Consider the following 20,579-nt stretch of genomic DNA (forward strand, 5'->3'; position numbering starts at 1 on the left):
CAGTATTCTTTGCAGGGGGCGAGACTCAGGTTATGCTGGACAGAGCAAGCCTTGGGGCAAAGTTGAGCCAAGGTACGTCTAGAACAGGCACATACAGGTCCCCACATCCTCTTCTATAACTCCCACACTGAGACATCTGACCTTTTCATCCTCTTTTTTTGGCAGTGTCCCGGGGATATTGAAGGAGTGTTAGTCAGAAGAGGGTCTTTCTTGTCTATTACAGTGAGATTCACCTTTCCTGGCAGATTCCCCTGGGTAAGCACAAGCGTCATGAAGAGAGCCAATACAGCAACTAGTAACATCAGATTGAGCAAGGAGGACCCTTGGCCGTTCCTGCCGGGGTTGCTTTGCAAACTCCCATGGTTCATGTGACCCGACACTGTCACTGGGCTACAGCAGTTGCAGGACTGCGTCTGGCACTCAGGGCTGCAGGCCCTCCCTCCAGCACCCTGCTTCATTGCCCTCTAGCACCTGCGTGTCTTTTCCACATGGATTTGCTTTCCTCACTTGGTCCCTTCCCCTCACAGTCGGTGAGCTCCTGGAGGCCACGGGCCGCGTGAGGGCTTTCAGAACCGCCCCCAGGCTCACAGTGCGCCTTCACAGAGTGAGTGCAGGGCCCACAGCAGCTGAAAGAAGGGGATGATCTCAGAGGGCCTTCCACCTCTGAGCAGCTCCCATCGTGGCCATGGATGCCAATCACGAAAGGTACCTGTTGCTTTGGCTGGGGGAACGCCCAGAATGACCGCTGAGTGTGCCTTCCCTCTTCCAGTTACTCCTCTGAGCACGAGTGGCCACCAAACCCCTGGTGGTCAGGCCCAGCATTGCAGCAACAAGCAGGACAGTGGGAGAGAAAAGACACACCTTTGTTCGGGGCCTGGAGGCAGCGGTTCCACCAGGGCCCAGGGCGCAAAGGAGAAGGCCGTGCAGGCTCCGGGGGTGATGTGAGGGACCTGCGAAGCCTCTCTTGCTCCCTCTCTCCCTGCACTGTGCACTTTCCCCACGAGGCCTCCTCACCGCAGCCAGGGCACTGACTCTACTCCACGTCCGAATGAGGACCCCGAGGCTCCAACAAGGATGGCCTCGGTCCTGCTCTCCAGAAGAGGGGTCCTGTGCTCTGCCACAGTCTGCAGGTGCCAGGTGCCCAGCCCACCTACAGCTCAGGCTGCCCTCTGCCCAGAAAGGCCTCGAGGGACTAGAAGGCCCTGTCCAAGGCCTCGGAGAACAGTGGGTCATGGATGGACAACCGAGATCTATAGACTCTTCTACAAGCTTGTGGGGTCCTTGGAGTCACTCCTCTAGGCTCCTCAATTGACGGAGAAGTAACCTCAGGCCTTCTATCCACTAGCCCCTTCCACACTGGGGGCGGGGACAGGGGGGGTGTCACATCCTCCATCCAGGTGCCCAGAGTGGTGGACACAGGACCCCAGACCTTGTCAGGCATCTCTCCTCCTCATGCTGCAGACCTGGGCATGTTCCTAGGGGACTGGAAACCCCTGGGCCGAGGCAGAGCCACCTCCAACCTCTTTCTTCTTTGCGGCTGTCACCTCCTCAGTGTGCACTCCCCTCCTGACCCCCACCCTGGGCAGGCAGAGTGTGTTTGAGTGTGAGAGTGAGTGTGCGCCCATGTGCGGATGCCCAAAGGAAAGGGCCCCCAATGGGAGGGCGTGGACAGAGGTCCCCCAGGATCTTAGGGGTTCTCCTTCCCAAGGCCAATCTCCTGGGACGCTAGAGCTGGCCCAGGGGCCTGGAAGCCCCGCTCCTCCTCTGGACTCTGCCCACCTCGCGGGCCCAGGGCCAGTCCCTGTTTCCCCTGGCCTCAGCTTCCCAACTGTCCCGTGAGGGTTGCGCAGGAACGGCATCAGCCCTGCTCAGCACGAACACAGCCCTGGGCTCCTGCCCCCTGGGGTGTGACGGGGCCGCCCTCAGGGGCTCCCTGGCCTCTCTCCCTCGGGGCAGCCGGGCCTCCTGTACACGTCCAGGCATACAGAGCAGCCCTGCCGGCAGCATACGTGGGTGTCCCCGCCCCCAGCACGCATGTGGGCCACAAGAGGCTCCTCACACGGCGGCTTTCGATAAGTGCTTCTGAAAATATGGAAGCAGACTAGGATGGCCACCTATTGCATGACACCGCTTATCACATACATCCAGAAAAGATTGACCACAACCTGCCAGAACACACATTATGGGTTGTCAGGCAGTGAGGGAGGAACGGGGGATGAGCGCTTTGGGAACAGGCTTCCCTTGTGGTGAAGGGAATGTTCAGCAAGTGGACAGTGGTGATGGAGGCCGAGCATTGGGACTGTACTTAACGCTCAGGAATTGTACAATTGAAAAGGAGAAAATGCACAGTTCTTAAAATATAAATAAATTTATTCTACAATTTACATAAACACCAAAAAAAGACAAGAAAACGAGAAACATAAACGGCTACACAGACATACAGGTTAAGGAGCGAGAGGAAGGGAGGTTGTGGTGAGGGAGAAGGTGGAAGGGATGGGTCAGGAGCTGGGGATGACGGGGGTTGGAGAGGGAGCTCTCCCGGGGACAATGCTGGGGCCTGAGCAGGCTCCAGGGCTCCAGGAGGATCTGGAGCAGGGGATGGCTCTCCCTGCTCCCTGGCGACAGCTTCAGCCTGCCCCAGGGCACTGGCAGGAGCCAGAGCAGGGGATGGCTCTCCCTGCTCAGCTGGTTCCATGAGAGCCGGCTGCATGGCTCCTGCCGGAGCCTGAGGAGGGGCTGGCTCTCCCTGCTCCCGTCCTGGGGCGCCGCTTCTCTCCTGCCCTTGTGCAGGAGCTGCTGGATGTGACTGTGCTCCCCGCACACTGGCTGGGTCCTGTGCTGGCTCTGATCCTTGTCCAACAGTCCCTGAGGACGCCAGCCTTTTCCCCACACCTGCCGCTACGCTGTTCCTGCCCAGCTTCTCCTCCCTCGGGGAGCTGGACTCCGTGTCCCGAGTGGACCTCTGCAAAGACAGTGACCAACAGTCAGCCCAGAAGCATCAGAGCCCTGCTCAGCTGCCCCTGCTCTTTCTTCTGCCCTCTGCGCCTAATGCTCCCAGATCAGGCACCACCCTGTGTCTGCGCAGAATTCTCCCCGGGATGAAACAGATAGACCTCAGGGGCTCGGGAGAAACCTCGGGCAGACGGTGCTGTCTGGCACTCCACGTCCCACCCGATCAGCCATGAGCTGGGGTGGGAATGGGACCCGCCCACCAGGCTTCTAACCCCTCATCAGCCTGCTCCTCCTCGCGGTGGTCCACTCACACAAACCACCCTTCCATATACACACACACACACACACGCACACACACACTAACACACACACACACCCAGGGAGGGGAGGTAGGGCTGTCCAAGTGGGACCACAGTGGTGGCCTGGCCTGGATTGGCCCACCCTGTCCGTCCCCGTGTTACCTTTGTGTCCCTCCGTTTAAATGTCCTGAGATGTCTCGAGCGGGACGGGAGCCCGTATCTGCATCCTGGGTGCTCCTTGCGGGCTCTGCTGAGGCTGCGGCCCCGGCACATGGGAAGACAACAGGAAATCATGGTGCTCCTTCTAGACAACTGCTAGATGACTGAGCTGTTGGGGGCTGTCTCTAGGAGCTGGGAACTTAATGCTCAGGAATTGTACAATTTAAAAGGAGAAAACACAGATTTCTTAAAATATAAATCCATAAATCTATTTCAAGGTGACACAAACACCACAACAAGAAAACGAAAATTATAAATGGCTACACAGATATACAGGTTAAGGTGGGAGACGAAGGGAGGTTGTGGTGAGGAAGAAGGTGGAAGGGATGGGTCAGGAGCTGGGGATGACGGGGGTTGGAGAGTGAGCTCTCCCGAGGACGGGGCTGGGGCCTGAGCAGGCTCCAGGATTCCAGGAGGATGTGGAGCAGGGGATTGCTGTCCATGGTCTCCAGCTGTGGCTTCAGCTGGCTCGCCAGCCCCAGCAGGAGGCAGATCAGTAGATGGCTCTTTCTGGACCGTGGCTGGGGCTTCAGCAGTCTCCCAGGCACAGGGAGAATCTGGAGCAGGGGATGGCTCTCCCTCTTCCCTGGCTGCGACTTCAGCTTGCTCCTGGGCCCTGGCAGGAGCTGGAGCAGGGCATGGCTCTCCCTGTTCCATGGCTGAGTCTTCAGCCAGGCCAGAGTCCCAGCAGGAGCCGGAGCAGGGGATGGCTCTCCCAGCTCCTGGGCCCTGTCTTCAGCTGGCTCCACAGCCCTAGCAGAGCTGAAAAGTCAAAGCCCGTGTCTTTCCAGTGCTGGCAGTCCCCAACTCCCTCCCCCAAGCTCTGCTCACAAAGCCAACCTGTGGCTGTGACAGCAGTGCCCGGCTGCCCCCTTCCCTGGGTTACAATGGGCACAGATATATTGGGGGGTTTCCTGCCAACTTCTGCCCAGTGTCCACTCACAGAGTGGCATCAAAACTTCCTCAGTCCAAGGACTGGCGTGCTCTGCTCTCATCTGCGAGCTCCCCAAGGTCCCCTCTCTTAGCTGGGGCTGGGAAGGACCCTACATGTCCCCACATCCAGACCCAGTGGCTCAGAAAGGTGGCCCAAGATGGCCATGGGGTCCTAAAGGTCAGCCTGGGAGATGCTGCCAGGAGGGTCCTGTGGTAGGTGGGCAAGTTTCTCTTGGTGCCATCAGCTTGGGGTGGGGGCCACGACTTTCCTGGCTCTCCAGAGCCTTCTCTGCTGACCTCCATGGCTTCCTCTGTCACCTCACAGGGGATGAGACCCCCCAGACACCACATTGGTCACCGAGGCCATGCTGCCCGGTGGGGAGGCCACAGTTGGCATCTCTGAGTTCCCCGGCTCCCTCTCTTCCACCAGAGGCCTGTGGCCTGAAGAGGGTGGGAGGGGAGCCTGCTGGTGCTTGGGGGGCTCTGGAACCCCTGAATCTTGAGAGTTGAGGTGTGCACACCTCTCCAGCTTGGATGAGTGCCTGGGCGGAGGGCAGTGGCATGGGCAGCACCTCTTGGGGGACTTGGGAGACCCCCGTGGAGGATGGAGATGCAGAGCCAGTACCGCCCAACTCTCTGTGGGTGAGGACTGGGGCTGAGGGAGAAGGAGGTTTGTAGTGAACCAGGGGAGCCCATGCTGAGGGTGGAGCCAGAGCAGACATTTCTAATTGGAGTGAGGGAAGCGGTGCCCAGGGCTCCCCCTGTCCCTGCCTCTCCCCTCCTTGGCTTTCACCACTCTGGACTGTACAGGGATGGGGTGGGCGAGGGGCGAGGGGTGGGGGTAGTGTAGACGGTTTGAGCTTTTCTCACCAGGGAGAGGCACAGAGGCAAAGACACAAGCTCAGAGCCAAGGTGGCGGCTCCCGGCGCCCACTCACGCCGCCTCCCAGCAGCCTGGCCCAGGAACCCTGTTTCCCTCCCTGTGCCGCCTGCCTCCCCACCCTGAGCCCAGAGACCCTCAGCCCCCATGGGGCATCTTCCTCAGGCCTCCCTGAGCCACGGCTGCCCCCAGGGTCCGCCTTTGCCTGCAGCCTGGAGGAAACGTGGTAATGGGCTCTTGGGCCTGAACATGGGATCAAGGGTCACCCAAGATGGCAGCGCCCAGCATGGGATTTCTCTGACGTTTTCTTCATGTCACACAAGGGACCTGAGCTCCACGTGGGCAGGAAACATATTGGGTTTTGATCCCTGGTGAAGTTACAGTGCTGGGCACACAAGCAGGGAATAGAGGCCACTGGCTGAGTGATTAAAAGAATGAATTCCTACCTGAACGAATGAACGGATGAGGAACAAGTGAAGGCCTGAATGAATGAATGACTGGATGAATGAGTGAGTGAGTGAGGCCATGAGTGAATGAGTGGATGAATAAGCCAGTGAACGGAAACACAGACGCCGCGATGCAAATGGGAGGAGGCTCTATTTCTTGTCCTGGGGCCTCTGCCCTTCTCAAGGGCCCAGCCAGTCCCTGCCGCTCCTGGCCTCCGTTTCCCCACTGTCCCCTGAGGGGCGGGTGGTGGGGCTGCAGCAGCACAGCTTGGCGCGGCCATGGCCGGGCTCTCCCCGCGGGCTATGGCGGGGATGCGCTCGGAGCCGCACGGCCTCCCTCCAGCGGCGGACATGGGCGGACCCCAAGGTCGGCAGGGCTCGCTTCCTGGCCCTGTGCACACGGCCAGAGAAAGCGCGTGCCCGTGACCGCCCGCTGCGCGCATGTGCACCGCCAATGGCGCCCAAGGGCTGCTCCCAAGGGTCTTGTCCCGCCTTCTGCTCCGTGGCCAGGTTGGGTGGGGCGTGCGGAGAGGTCCTGGGTCCCAGGGGCCAGGCTGTGGGCGCGGCGAGGGGAGCAGAGAGAGGTGGCCCGCTCCCCCAGAAGCCTCGGCCCCGCGTCCCAGGCCAGCCGGCGCCCAGAGGCCGGCAGAAGAGGCTCCGGGGCTGGAGAGAAGGCCTCTGAGCCTGGAGACCCGCCTGTGGTTCGCCCTGTGGGCCGGACGCAGGGGACAGGGGCCCTTTGCTCCGTGTCCCGGTCCTTTATCACCGAGGGCTGTTCGTCGGCATCTGCAGGGACAGCAGGAGACCTCCGTCACCTCGATGAAGGACACAGCCCTGGCCTGGTGAGCCCACAGGTGAGACAGCTGCTGCCCGCCACCAAAGGCGGCACCATGCTGCCACCCCTGTGTCCGGCCCTGTCTGGACCCCTGAGGGAGGGACAGGGACCTGGTGGCAGGAGCACACCTGTCGCGAATGTGGATGCTACCTGGCCGAGGAGACCAATGTGTCTCTGCTCATTTGTGATGAGTTGATGCGTTTACTGTGGGGGACTATAGGGACGAAGGGGTCAGGACTCAAGTCGTTTGGTTCAAATGTCCGTGGGGATAAACTGAAAATGGCAACTCGCCCTAGAGTTTTCTCCTGTCCAGTAGACTGTTTCCTTTCTGCGTTGGGGAAAGAACAAAAATGATGGTATATTTTACCCTTTGCAAAAATAAAGCACCAACCTTTGTTTCTTTAAAATGATGTAAAAAGTTACTGGTATCCTTCAAGTTTTGTTTGGGGGTCACTTGATGGTAAACAGGCAGCTTTCTTCGAAAATGTCTTGTTCTAATGATCAGGCCACTCCTGGCACAGGGAGCAGAGATTTTCATGTCTCGCCAGGTTGAAAGGCCCTGGGCTAGCTGTCAGAGACACTACCAGCGTGTCCTTGGAGCCTCCCTGTGTCTCAGTTTCCTCATCTGTAACATCGGGCTTGGCCGGAGGGCCTAAGTGGTTTCCAGAAGTTCCTGCAGCTCTGACAGCTGATGCCTTAAGGTACCAAATGTTCCTGAAGACATGAAACAGGAGACAAAAATAGTTTTTTCCCCTTGAGGGTCTAAACTGGTAAACAGACAGACGAGAGAGGCCGAGCTCTCAGATGAGTGGTTCCAGTGAAACTCGCTCACAGCCTGTGTGTCATGGAAAGTTCCCATTTCCATGCTCACTGCACAGGTCCTGCTCCTTCTGTCTCACCAGAGTTCATCGATGCCCTTGGGCACTTTCATTCATCTTTCAGCAGGATCTGTGTTCACCCTCGTGGGTCCCTGACTATCACACCAATGAGTCAATAATGTTCACTTGTTCCAAGTCCTGTTGTTTAAAATCCCATCTCCAGCTCTGTTCTGGGCAAGTTTCTAAGGAAACCTCCGTGTCTTGGAGTGATTGAATTAGAGAGAATGTTACAGCATATGCACTCTCGTTTTCTCCCTTTCGGTGTGTTTCCCACATGGAATAGCTGCTTTGAAAATCAAAAGATAAAATTTCCACTCTGTCCTCTGCCAGCTACCCTCTTGCCTAGAGAGACACCATAAGCTGCACCTGCTTCCCCTTGGGAAGATCGAGGCATAAATTCAAGGCAAAATTTCTTTAGTGTGAAGGCTAGGGTTAGGGCTGCTCCCGCCCATGCTGCTGGCTGGAGCAAGTCTGCACCCCATTCCTGACACCAGCATCCCCCATCCTTTCCTTCTGAGGATGTCTTTGCCCATTTCCCTGGGGGTGGGCTTTGTGGGGCTGTGACCCACATCCTTTGGATTGGTTGGGACTCAGCTGTAGCCAGTGCCTCGTGCTACTTATCGTGGGACAAAGACACATCACAAAGTTAAAAGAAAATTGCTCTTCTTTTTCTTTTTTGAAACAGCTTTGTTGACATATAACTGCCATGCCGTGTAATCCACCCATTTTCAGTGTATGATTCAGTGGTTTGTGGGATATTCACAGAGCTGTGCAACCATCCCCACAATAGTAGAACATGTTCATCCCCTCGAAATGAGACCCTGTACCCATGAGCAGTCACTCTCCATTCTCCCATCCCCATGGCCCTAGGCAACCCCTCAACTACTCTTGTCTCTCTCTGTCTATTTTGGACATTTCATATACACGGAATAATACAATACAGGTCCTTTGATGGCTCCTTTAATGTAGGATGTTTCAAAGTTCATCTGCATTTATAACACATGTCAGTAATTGATTCTCTTTTATGCCAAATAATATTCTGTTGTCTGGATATACCATGTTTTGTTTATCCACTAACCAGTGGAGGGGTATTTGGGTTGTTTCCAACTTTTGGCTCTTGTGAATCCTAACGCTATGAACATTCGTGTTCAAACTTTTCATGTTTCCATTTCTCTTGGGTACATACCTGGGAGTGGAATTGTGGCGTCGTATGGAAACTGCGTCTAGATTTTGAAGAGCTGCCGGGCTGTTTTCCAAAGGGCTGCACCATGTTTTATTTCAAGCCAGCAACGTATGAGGATTCGAATTTCTGCCCATCCTTGTCGACACTTCTTACTATCTACCTTTTAAATTACCACCGTCCTAGTGGATGGGCAGTGATATCTTGATTGTGGCTTTGATTTGCTTTTCCCTTCTGAATAAGGATCTTGAGCATTTTGCCTGTGCTTTTCGGCCTCTTGTGTATCTTCTTTGGAGAAATGTCTGTTTAGCTCCTTTACCCATTTTTAAGTTGAGTTATTAGTTTCTTTATTATTATTTATTTATTTATTTTTAATTCTTTATGTTTTTATTTATATTTATTGAGTTAATGATAGGTTACAATCTTGTGAAATTTCAGTTGTACATTATTGTTTATCATTCGTGTTGTAGGTGCACCACTTCACCCTTTGTGCCCACCCCCCACCCCACCTTTCCCCTGGTAGCCACTAATCTGTTCTCTTTGTCCATCTTTTTAAATTCCTCATATGAGTGGAGTCATACAGAGATTATCCTCCTCTAACTGGCTTATTTCATTTAACATAATTCCCTCAAGGTCCATCCATGTTATTGCAAATGGAATGATTTTGTTCTGCTTTGCAGCTGAGTAGTATTCCATTGTATATATATATACCACATCTTCTTTATCCAATCATCTGTTGATGGGCACTTAGGTTGCTTCCATGTCTTGGCTATTGTAAATAATGCTGCAATGAACATTGGGGTGCATAGGACTTTGGAATTTCTGACTTCAAGCTCTTTGGATAGATACCCAGTAGTGGGATGGCTGGATCGTATGGTAGTTCTATTTTTAATTTTTTGAGGAATCTCCATACTGTTTTCCATAGTGGCTGCACCAGTTTGCATTCCCACCAGCAGTGGATGAGGGTTCCTTTTTATCCACAACCTCTCCAACATTTGTTACTATTAGTTTTAGATATTTTTGTCATTCTAATGGGTGTAAGGTGATATCTTAGTGTAGTTTTGATTTGTAATTCCCTGATGATCAGCGATGAGGAACCTCTTTTCATGTGCCTGTTGGCCATCCGTATATCTTCTTTGGAGAAATGTCTGTTCATGTCTCCAGCCCATTTTTGGATCGGGTTGTTTGATTTTTTGTTGTTGAGTTGTGAGTGTTCTTTATATTATGGCTAGTAAGCCTTTGTCGGATATATGACTTGCAAAAACTTTTTCCCAGTTGGTTGGTTGTTTTTCTGATTCAATCCTGTTTTCATTTGCCTTGAAGAAGCTCTTTAGTCTGATGAAGTCCCATTTGTTTATTCTTTCTATTGTTTCCCTTCTCTGAGAAGACATGGTGTCCGAAAAGATCCTTTTACTACTGATGTCAAAGAGTGTACTGCCTACGTTTTCTTCTAGAAGCCTTATGGTTTCAGGTCTCACCTTTAGGTCTTTGATCCATTTTGAGTTTATTTTGGTGAATGGTGAAAAAGAATGGTCAATTTTCATTCTTTTACATATGGCTTTCCAGTTTTCCCAGCGCCATTTATTGAAAAGACGTTCTTTTCTCCATTGTATGCTCTCAGCTCCTTTGTCAAAGATAAGCTGTCCATAGATGTGTGGTTTTATTTCTGGGCATTCAATTCTGTTCCATTGATCTGTGCACCTGTTTTTGTACCAGTACCATGCTGTTTTGATTACTGTAGCTTTGTAGTATGTTTTGAAGTCAGGGATTGTGATGCCTCCTGTTTTGTTCTTTTTTCTCAGGATTGCTTTAGCAATTCAGGGTCTTTTCTTGCCCCATATAAATTTTAGGATTCTTTGTTCTAATTCTGTAAAGAATGTCCTTGGGATTCTGATTGGGATAGCGTTGAATCTGTAGATTGCTTTAGATAGAACGGACATTTTAACCATGTTTATTCTTCCAATCCATGTACATGGAATGTAGTTCCATCTCCTTACGTCATCATTCAATTCTCTCAGAAAGGCCTTGTAATTTTCATTATATAGGTCCTTCACTTCTTTAGTTAAATTTACCCCGAGGTATTTTATTCTTGTTCTTGCAATTGTGAATGGTGATGTGTTCTTGAGTTCTTTTTCTGTTAGTTTGTTATTAGAATATAGAAATGCTACTGATTTATGCAAATTGATTTTACACCCTGCAACTTTGCTGTAGTTGTTGATTACTTCTAAGAGTTTTCCAATGGATTCTTTGGGGTTTTCTATATATAAGATCATGTCGTCTGCAAACAGCTAGAGTTTCACTTCTTCCCTGCCTATTTGGATTCCTTTTATTCCTTTTGCTTGCCTGATTGCTCTGGCCAGGACCTCCAGTACTATGTTAAATAAGAGTGGTGACTGAGGGTATCCTTCTCTCGTTCCTGTTTTTGGGGGGATGGCGTTCAGTTTTTGCTCATTGAGTATGATGTTGGCTGTGGGTTTGTCATATATGGCCTTTATTATGTTGAGGTAGTTCCCTTCTATGCCCAGTTTGTTCAGAGTTTTTATCATAAATGGCTGTTGGATCTTGTCAAATGCTTTCTCTGCATCTATTGAGATGATCATGTGGTTTTTATTCCTCAGTTTGTTGATGTGGCATATCACGTTGATTGATTTGCGGATGTTGAACCATCCCTGTGTCCCTGGTATGAATCCCACCTGGTCATGATGTATGATCCTTTTGATGAATTGTTGAATTCTGGTTGCCAAAATTTTGTTTAGAATTTTTGCATCTATGTTCATCAGTGATGTTGGCCTGTAGTTCTCTTTTGTCGTGCTGTCCTTGTCAGGCTTTGGTATCAGCGTGATTTTGGCCTCATAGAATGTGTTAGGAAGTGTTCCATCCTCCCTAATTTTTTGGAATAGCTTGAAAAGGATAGGTATTAAATCTTCTCTGAACGTTTGGTAGAATTCCCCAAGAAAGCCATCTGGTCCTGGGGTTTTATTCTTTGGGATATTTTTCATTGCTGTTTCAATCTCTTTCCTTGTGATTGGTCTGTCCAAATTATCTGCTTCTTCTTGAGTGAGCTTTGGGAGATTGCAGGAGTCCAAGAATTTATCCATTTCCTCTAGGTTATCCATTCTGTTAGCATAGAGTTTTTCGTAGTATTCTCTTATAATCCATTGTATTTCTGCAGAGTCTGTTGTTATTTCTCCTCTTTCATTTCTGATTTTGTTTATTTGAGCTTTCTCTCTTTTTTTCTTTGTAAGTCTGGCTAGGGGTTTCTCAATTTTATTTATCTTCTCAAAGAACCAGCTCTTTGTTTCATTGATCCTTTCTACTGCCTTTTTCGTTTCACTAGTATTTATTTCTGCTCTGATTTTTATTATTTCTCTCCTTCTGTTGACTTTGGGCTTTATTTGTTCTTCTTTCTCTAGTTCAGTTAGGTGTAGTTTAAGATGGCTTATTTGGGATTCTTCTTGTTTGTTAAGATGTGCCTGTATTGTGATGAATGTTCCTCTTAATACAGCTTTTGCTGTATCCCATATGAGCTGATAGGGCATGTTATCATTTTCATTTCTTTCCAGGTATTTTTTGATTTCTTCTTTAATTTCTTCAATGATCCATTGCTTGTTCAGTAGTGTATTGTTTAGTCTCCACATCTTTGTGCCTTTCACAACTTTTTTCTTGTAATTAATTTGTAGCCTTATAGCATTATGATCGGAGAACATGCTTATTATTTCAATTTTTTTAAATTTGTAGAGGCTTGCCTTGTTTCCCAACATATGGTCTATCCTTGAGAATGTTCCATGTGCACTTGAGAAGAATGTGTATTCTGCTGTTTTAGGCTGAAGTGATCTATATCTGTCTACTAAGTCCCATTGTTTTAGTTTTTCGTTTAGCTCCACTATTTCTTTACTGATTTTCTGTCTGGATTATCTGTCCATTGATGTGAGTGGGGTGTTGAGGTCCCCTACCATTATTGTATTGTTTTTAACATCTTCCTTTAGGTCTGTTAATAGTTGCTTTATGAACCTTGGTGCTCCTATGTTGGGTGCATAGATATTTATAAGTGTTATTTCTCCTTGATGAAGTGTCCTTTTGATCATTATATATTGTCCCACTTTGTCTCTCTTTACCTGTCTTATTTTGAAACCTGCTTTGTCTGATATAATAATTGCAACACCTGCTTTTTTTTTTGCTTGCTATTAGCTTGAAGTATTATCCTCCACCCCTTGACTCTGAGCCTGTGTTTGTCCTTGGGGCTGAGGTGTGTTTCCTGGAGGCAACAAATTGTTGGATCTTTTTCTTTAATCCATTCTGCCATTCTGTGTCTTTTTATTGGAGAGTTCAATCCGTTTACATTGAGAGTGATTATTGATGCATGTGGACTTAAAGCTGTCAATCTGTTGCTCATTATCTGGCTTTCCTGCTTTTCTCTTCCTGTGTGCTTTATCCTACCCATTTGATACGGCAATTTCTTACGCTGGGTTTCATAGATTTTTCCTGATTTATGATTTGTGTCTCTGTTCTGTTTTTTAGTTTAGTGTCTACCCTGAAGTTTGTATTTAGAATCTCGTGTATAATATAGTCTATTCTCTGGTGGTCTCTTAGTTACTTGGCCTAGACTGATTTAGTCCCTTTGCTCTTCCCCTCCTAAATTATTATCTTCGTTTCTTATTCCAACTCGTGTTATGAGTTTGTAGTTAGAGTGATAAGATCCTCTTTGCTTTGGTAGTTTCCTTACCTTTATCCTAATGCTATAGTTGAATATTTGCTATCCTATTCTCGTTCTATTGATCTGTCTCGCTACTCTGTGGTTTGTGACCCCTTTCTCCATTTTTTCTTTTTTCAAGTATGAGAGCCTTCTTGAGGATTTCTTGTAGTGGAGGACTTTTGATTACAAATTCCCTTAACTTTTGTTTGTCTGGAAAAGATTTAATTTCCTCCTCATATCTGAGGAATATTCTTGCTGGATAGAGTATTCTTGGCTGAAGATTTTTATCTTTTAAAGTTTTGAATATGTCACTCCATTCTCTCCTAGACTGTAAGGTTTCTGTAGAGAAACCCACTGAAAGTCTGATAGGAGTTCCTTTGTAGGTTATTTTCTTCTGTCTTGCTGCCCTGAGTATTCTTTCTTTGTCTTTCATTTTTGCCAATAAGGAAACATTGGCCTTAAGCGACACATTAGACCAGATGGACTTAGTAGATATATACAGAACATTCCATCCAAGAACTGCAGAATACACATTCTTTTTTTTGGTGAGGAAGATTGGCTCTGAGCTAACATCTGTTGCCAATCTTCCTCTTCTTTTTTTTCTCCCCAAAGTCCCAGTACGTAGTTGTATATCCTAGTTGTAAGTCCTTCTAGTGCTTCTATGTGGGATACCGCCACAGCATGACTTGATGGGCAGTGTGTAGGTCTGCACTGAGCATCTGAACTGGCAAACCCCGGCCCACTGAAGCAGAGCACATGAACTTAACCACTATGCCACTGGGCCAGCCTCCAGAATACACATTCTTTTCAGATGCACATGGGACATTCTCCAGAGTAGATCACATCTTAGGCCACAAAACAAGTCTCAAAAAATTTAAGAAGATTCAAATAATACCAAACAACTTTTCTGACCATAATGGTATGAAACTAGAAAACAACTACAAGAAGAAAACTGGAAAAGCCAGAGATATGTGGAGATTAAACACAATGTTAATGAACAACTATTAATCAATGAAGAAATTAAAGGAGAAATCAAAAAATACCTGGAGACAAATGAAAATGAAAATATGACATACCAAAATTTATGGGATATGGTAAAAGCAGTACTAAGAAGGAAGTTTACAGCAATACAGGCCTACCTCAAAAAACAAGATTTTTCTCAAACAATCTATCAGTGCGCTTCAAGGAACTAGAAAAAGGAGAACAAATGAAGCCCAAAATCAGCAGGAGGAAGGAAATAATAAAAATTAAAGCAGAAATAAATACAATAGAGACTAAAAAAATAGTGGAAAAAATCAATTAAACTAAGAGCTGGTTCTCTGAAAAGATAAACAAAATTGACAAACCTTTAGCTAGACTCACCAAGAAAAAAAGAGAGAAGGCTCAAATAAATAAAATCAGAAATGAAAGAGGACAGATTACAATGGACACCACAGAAATACAAAGGACTATAAGAGAATACTAAGAAAAGCTATACACCAACAAATTGGATAATCTAGAAGAAATAGATAAATTCCTAGAATCATACAGCCTTCCAAAACTGAATCAAGAAGAAATAGATAATCTGAATAGACCAATCACTAGTAAGGAGATCCAAACAGTAATGAAAAATCGCCTAAAAAACAAAAGCCCAGGACCAGATGGCTTCCCCAGTGAATTCTACCAAACATTCAAAGAAGACTCAATACCTATCCTTCTCAAACTCATCCAGAAAATTGAGGAGGAGGGGACGCTTCCTAACTCATTCTATGAGGCCAACATTACACTGACACCAAAACCAGACAGGGACAACACACAAAAAAAGAAAATTATAAGCCAATATCACTGATGAACATAGATGCAAAAATCCTCAACAAAATACTAGCAAATCAAATACAACAATACATTAAAAGGATCATACACCATGATCAATTGGGATTTATTCCAGGGGTGCATGGATGGTGCAACATCTGCAAATCAATCAGTGTGATACACCACATTAACAAAATGAAGAATAAAAATCACATGATCATCTCAGATTCAGAGAAAGCATTCAACAAGACAGAGCATCCATTTATAATTTTTAAAAACTGAATAAAATGGGCATAGAAGGAAAGTATCTCAATATAATAAATGCCATATATAGCAAACCCACAGGTAACATCATACTCAATGGTGAAAAACTGAAATCTTTCCCTCTAAGAACAGGAACAAGACAAGGATGCCCATTTTCACCACTCTTATTTAACACAGTATTGAAAGTCCTTGCCAGAGGAGTCAGGAAAGAAAAAGAAATAAAGAGATTCAAATTGAAAAGGAAGAAGTAAAACTGTCACTATTTGCAGATGGATTTTATGTATGGAAAACTCTAAAGAATCCAACAAAAAAACTATTATAAATAATAAACGAATACAGTAAAGATGCAGGATACAAAATCTACATACAAGAATCACTTGCCTTTCTGTAACACAATGAAATAGGAGAAGGAGAAATTAAGAATACAATCCCATTTACAATGGCAAAAATATAAAATACCTAGGAATAAACTTAACCAAAAAGGTGAAAGACCTATACACTGAAAACTATAAAACATTGTTCAAAGAAGACACACAAATAAATGGAAAGATATTCCATGTTCATGGATGGGAAGAATTAACATAGTTAAAATGTACCTAAAGCAATCTACAGATTCAGTTCAATCCCTATCAAAATTTCCCAATGACATTTTTCACAGAAATAGAACAAGGAATCCCAAAATTATATGATATAGAACAACACAAGACCCTGAATAGCCAAAGCAATCCTGAGAAAAAAGAACAAAGCTGGAAGTATTACTCTCCCTGATTTCAAAATATACTACAAAGCTATTGTAATCAAAACAACATGGCACTGGCACAAAAACAGACACACAGCTCAATGGAATAGAATCAAGAGCCCAGAAATAAACCCACACATCTATGGACAGCTAATTTTGAACAAAGGAGCCAAGAACTTACAATGGAGAAGGTAAAGTCTGTTCAATAAATGGTGTTGGGAAAACTAGACAGTCACATGCAAAAGAAAAAAATCATTATCTTACACTGTACACAAAAATTAACTCAAAATAGATTAAAGACTTGAATGTAAATTCTGAAACCATACAACTCCTAGAAGAAAACATAGGCAATAAACTCTTCAACATTGGTCTTAGCAGTATCTTTTTGAATACAATGACTCCCCCGAGGCAAGGGAAATGAATGTAAAAATAAACAAGTAGGACTACACCAAACTAAAAAGCTTCATCACAGCAAAGGAAACCACCAACAAAATGAAAAACCAGGGGCTGGCCCATTGGTGCAGTGGTTAAGTTCACACGTTCCGCTTCAGCAGCCAGGGGTTCGCTGGTTTGGATCCTGCGTGCAGACAAGGCACCACTTAGCAAGCCATGCTAGGTAGAGGAAGATGGGCACGGATGTTAGCCTAGGGCCAGTCTTCCTCAGCAAAAAGAGGAGGATTAGCAGCAGAAGTTAGCTCAGGGCTAATCTTCCTCAAAAAAAAAAAAAAAAGAAAGAAAAAGAAAAAACAACCTAACAATTGGGAGAAGATACTTGTAAATCATATATCTGTTAAGGGGTTAATATCCAAAATACATAAAGAACTCATACAACTCAACAACAACAACAAAAATAACCCAATTAGAAAATGGACAAAGGATCTGAACATTTTTCCAAAGATATACACATGGCCAACAGGCACATGAAAATGCAAATCAAAACTGCAATGAGCTATTGTCACCTGACGCCGTTCAGAATGGCTATAATCATTAAGACAGGAAATAAGTGTTGGAGAGGATGTGGAGAAAAGAGAACCCTCAGACACTGCTGGTGGGAGTGTAAACTTGTGCAGCCACTGTGGAAAACAGTATAGAGATTCCTCAAAAAATTAATAATATAACTACCATATGATCCAACTATCCCACTTCTGGGTATTTATCCAAAGAACATGAAAACACTAAGTCAAAAAGATTGCAGCATTATTCACAATAGCCAAGACATGGAAACAACCCAAGTTTCCATCAATGGATAAATGGATAAAGAAGATGAGGGGGATATATACACACAATGGAATACTACTCAGCCATAAAAAATGATGAAACCTTGGCATTTGTGACAACATGGATGGACCTTGAGGGTATTATGCTAAGCGAAATAAGTCAGAGGGAGAAATACAAATACCATATGATTTCACTCATAAGTGGAAGGTAAAAACAACAAGAAGAAACATAGACATAGATACAGAGATTAGATTGGTAGTTACTAGAGGGCAAAGAGGGGAGGGGGAAGGGCAAAGGAGTAAAAGGGCACATGTGTACAGTGATGGATGGTAATTAGACTTTGGGTGGTGAACATGATGTAGTCTAAACAGAATTTAAAATATAATGATGTACACCTGAAATGTACATAATGTTATAAACCAATCTTAGCTCAATAAAGAAAATACACTTTAAAAAAAGAGATGGATAAGAAAAGATTGAAGATGACTCCAAGATTTTAATCAATTTCCAGTCAAGGAATGGAGGTGTTAACTCAAACAGAAATGTCATGAGAGGCACTAGTAAAGTAATACTTACTGTGCATATACTCACTACATGCCAGGCAGTGTGCTAAGCACTCAGTATGCATTTTCACATTTAATTTCCCAACAGCCTGTGATAATGGTCTTTTGCCCTATTTTACAGATCAGGAAACAGGACTGCACCTGTGCCCCTAAACTCTAGTTTGCACAAATGCAGACGGTGGTTATTTTGTTCAGAGCTATATCACTAATGTCTGACACATAAAAAGCACTCATTATCTAAATTTTTGAATGAATGAGCACAGCTAATAAGGGATAGAGTCATGATTTGAACCCAGAACAGCCCAACTCCCACCTCCTGGAGAAGACATGGCATTCCCTTGCAGCCATACTGTGCTCAGGCCACAGCAGGATATCTAGCTGCAGATGCACAGCAGATACCTAAGTTCCAGCAATGGAGCGTGCAAAAAGGTCGAGGCTACAATAACCTTTCAGCATCCACGTGGAGATTGAAAAGCTCTAAAATTAGATGAGATGATTAAGAGAGAGGGTATAAACCCCGGAATAGAGCCTTAGAGAACAGCTATATTTAGAGTTGAGGGGAGGAAGAGGCATTTTAAAAAGGCAATGAAGACATATATGTCAGTGAGATAAGGTGAAGATATAGATCTAAAAGTAAAGGGGAAGGAGAAGGAGGGTTGTCAGCAATATCAACCACCACAGAGTCATCAGAGCCTCAAAATTAAGGCAAGATACATGAATTTGGGGATCAGGAGGTCATTGAGGACTTTTGGGTGAGCAGATTCGGAAAACAGCCTGAGTAAGAGTCAGCTGGCATCTGGGTGGATAGGGGAACAGGGCTGTGAAGGAAAGAGTGGGTAGTGAGGATGTAGAGCTCACTAGGATAAATTTGTCTGTAATTTCAAACAAGCTAGTAGTAGTAATATGAGAGGGGTTGAACATTCGAGTAGAAGTGATCTTTTGTGTTGTAAAAAGAAGGGTCTAGTAGGAAGGAACTAAAGATGGCAGAAAGAGAACAGACTACTGATAGAACATGACCCCAGAGGAGACAGCAGGAGAATGAGATGCAGGAGAATGAGATGCAGGAATGGCAGTCCTTAGAAAGGGCAAGAGACATGTTACCATTGGAGGTAGGAGAAAAGCTGAAAGAAAATATAGAAAAGTAAAGGTTCAGTAGAGAAAAAGTGAGGGCATTCAAGTTGAAAGGAGCCAAGGTCTTAGTACCTAGAAAGCAGAGGGAAAGATTCAAGGCTAGAGGACAGTAAGAAATATTTTAATTAATTGAGGCAATAGTTGACAAAATTTATTGAATGCCTACTCTGCTATAAGCCAAGAATTCAGTAGAGAAGACCATAAGGGATAAAAATAAAGAAGCATAATTAGGGACCCAACTGAGAAGAAATAGCATGAACTTTTCATAGAACCCAGCAGCATGGTTTCACAGTTTTGCCCAGCTTCTGAAAAGTGGTTATTGAAGGAAGTTAATGGTGCTGCACAGGGTTAGGAACTGAAATGGTGAGAATGGCAGACAAGGATGGAGGAAAGAAAGATGGATTCTAGAGGCGAGAGAAGACAGTATTGGCATGGACTAAGCTGAGCGATGAGGTGAATGAATACTGAGAGGAGTTTAGAATCTAAACACTGTGATTTGGGTGTGGAGCAAGTTATCAGAAATGAGGAAATAAAGTGCTTGTAATCAGAAAAGGAATACTCTGTGTTTGAGAACTTAAAGTAAAATAGTTTCAGAGCAAGCAAATTATGAAGTGCCCTGTCTGCGTTTTCAGAGGTTAAATGAGGAAGTATCAAGCCATGGTATTAGATGGGCTAGAAGTAAAAATCGATAAACGTGGCAAAGGATGAGAGCGGGTGGAGAAGATGACTGACCAGGCACCGAAATCATCAAGACAGGTAGGGTGTTGTGATGGAGGTCATAGACACAGCAATAAGGATAGGGCTTGGATGTCAAGGTTCAAAAACAGAGGTTGATGGAGGCAGAACAACAGTCTAAAATAACAAGAAGGGATAAGAATGTTTTTGAGGCTGAGTGTATCTTGAGGTGCAATTCAGATTTCAATTAAGGTAAAGAATTGGAAGTTCAACCTGACAATCCATCTAAGACCATAGAAGACTTTGCTCCACCGTTGAACTAGGAGGCAAACAGCAAGGAGTGACTGATAGAGAAGTAAGCAAGGATGCACAGCAGAAAAGGAAAGGGTTGGCTGGAATAAGATATAAGCATTGTTCTCTGCCCTCATCTACCCTATCACCTCTTTACAGGACCCTTCTAATCCTTAACATTACTTGTAAGGCATTATCCCTATTTTACAGATAAGAAAAAGCTGGTTCTGAAATTTGAGTCTTGTCCTGACTGCAAAATCTAGTCTTTCTACAACATACTGACTCTCAGTGGTCTAAAAGTGTTACTGCAGCTTTCAAGGACTAACTGGAAATCGTGTCGGACTTGTATGAAAAATGCTATGAAACACAATATATTTTTTTTGAGGTAGAATTGGCATATAACATGATATTAGTTTCAGGTGTACAACACGATTTAATATTTGGATATATTGTGAAATGGTCACCACAATAAGTCTAGCTAACATCTGTCACCATATATACAGATTTTTTTTTCTTACGATGGGAACTTTTAAGATTTACTCTCTTAGCAACTTTCAAATATGCAATACAATATTATTAACTATAGTCACCAT

The 20,579-nt window shown here is 45.6% G+C and overlaps 1 protein-coding gene across 1 annotated transcript; it reads right to left on the reverse strand.

Moving 5' to 3' along the window:
* Positions 1-2,352: 2,352 nt before the first annotated feature.
* On the reverse strand, positions 2,353-7,796 carry LOC138922990 (skin secretory protein xP2-like). The gene is made up of 2 exons (XM_070259481.1): positions 3,414-7,796; positions 2,353-2,962 (listed from the first exon to the last, which is right to left on the reverse strand). The coding sequence occupies exons 1-2, from the start codon at positions 3,543-3,545 to the stop codon at positions 2,375-2,377; spliced, it is 720 nt and encodes a 239-aa protein (XP_070115582.1). The 5' UTR covers positions 3,546-7,796; the 3' UTR covers positions 2,353-2,374.
* Between the last annotated feature and the right edge of the window lie 12,783 nt (positions 7,797-20,579).

The sequence above is a fragment of the Equus caballus genome, unplaced genomic scaffold, assembly GCF_041296265.1.
Source record: "Equus caballus isolate H_3958 breed thoroughbred unplaced genomic scaffold, TB-T2T haplotype2-0000437, whole genome shotgun sequence".
Lineage (NCBI taxonomy): Eukaryota > Metazoa > Chordata > Mammalia > Perissodactyla > Equidae > Equus > Equus caballus.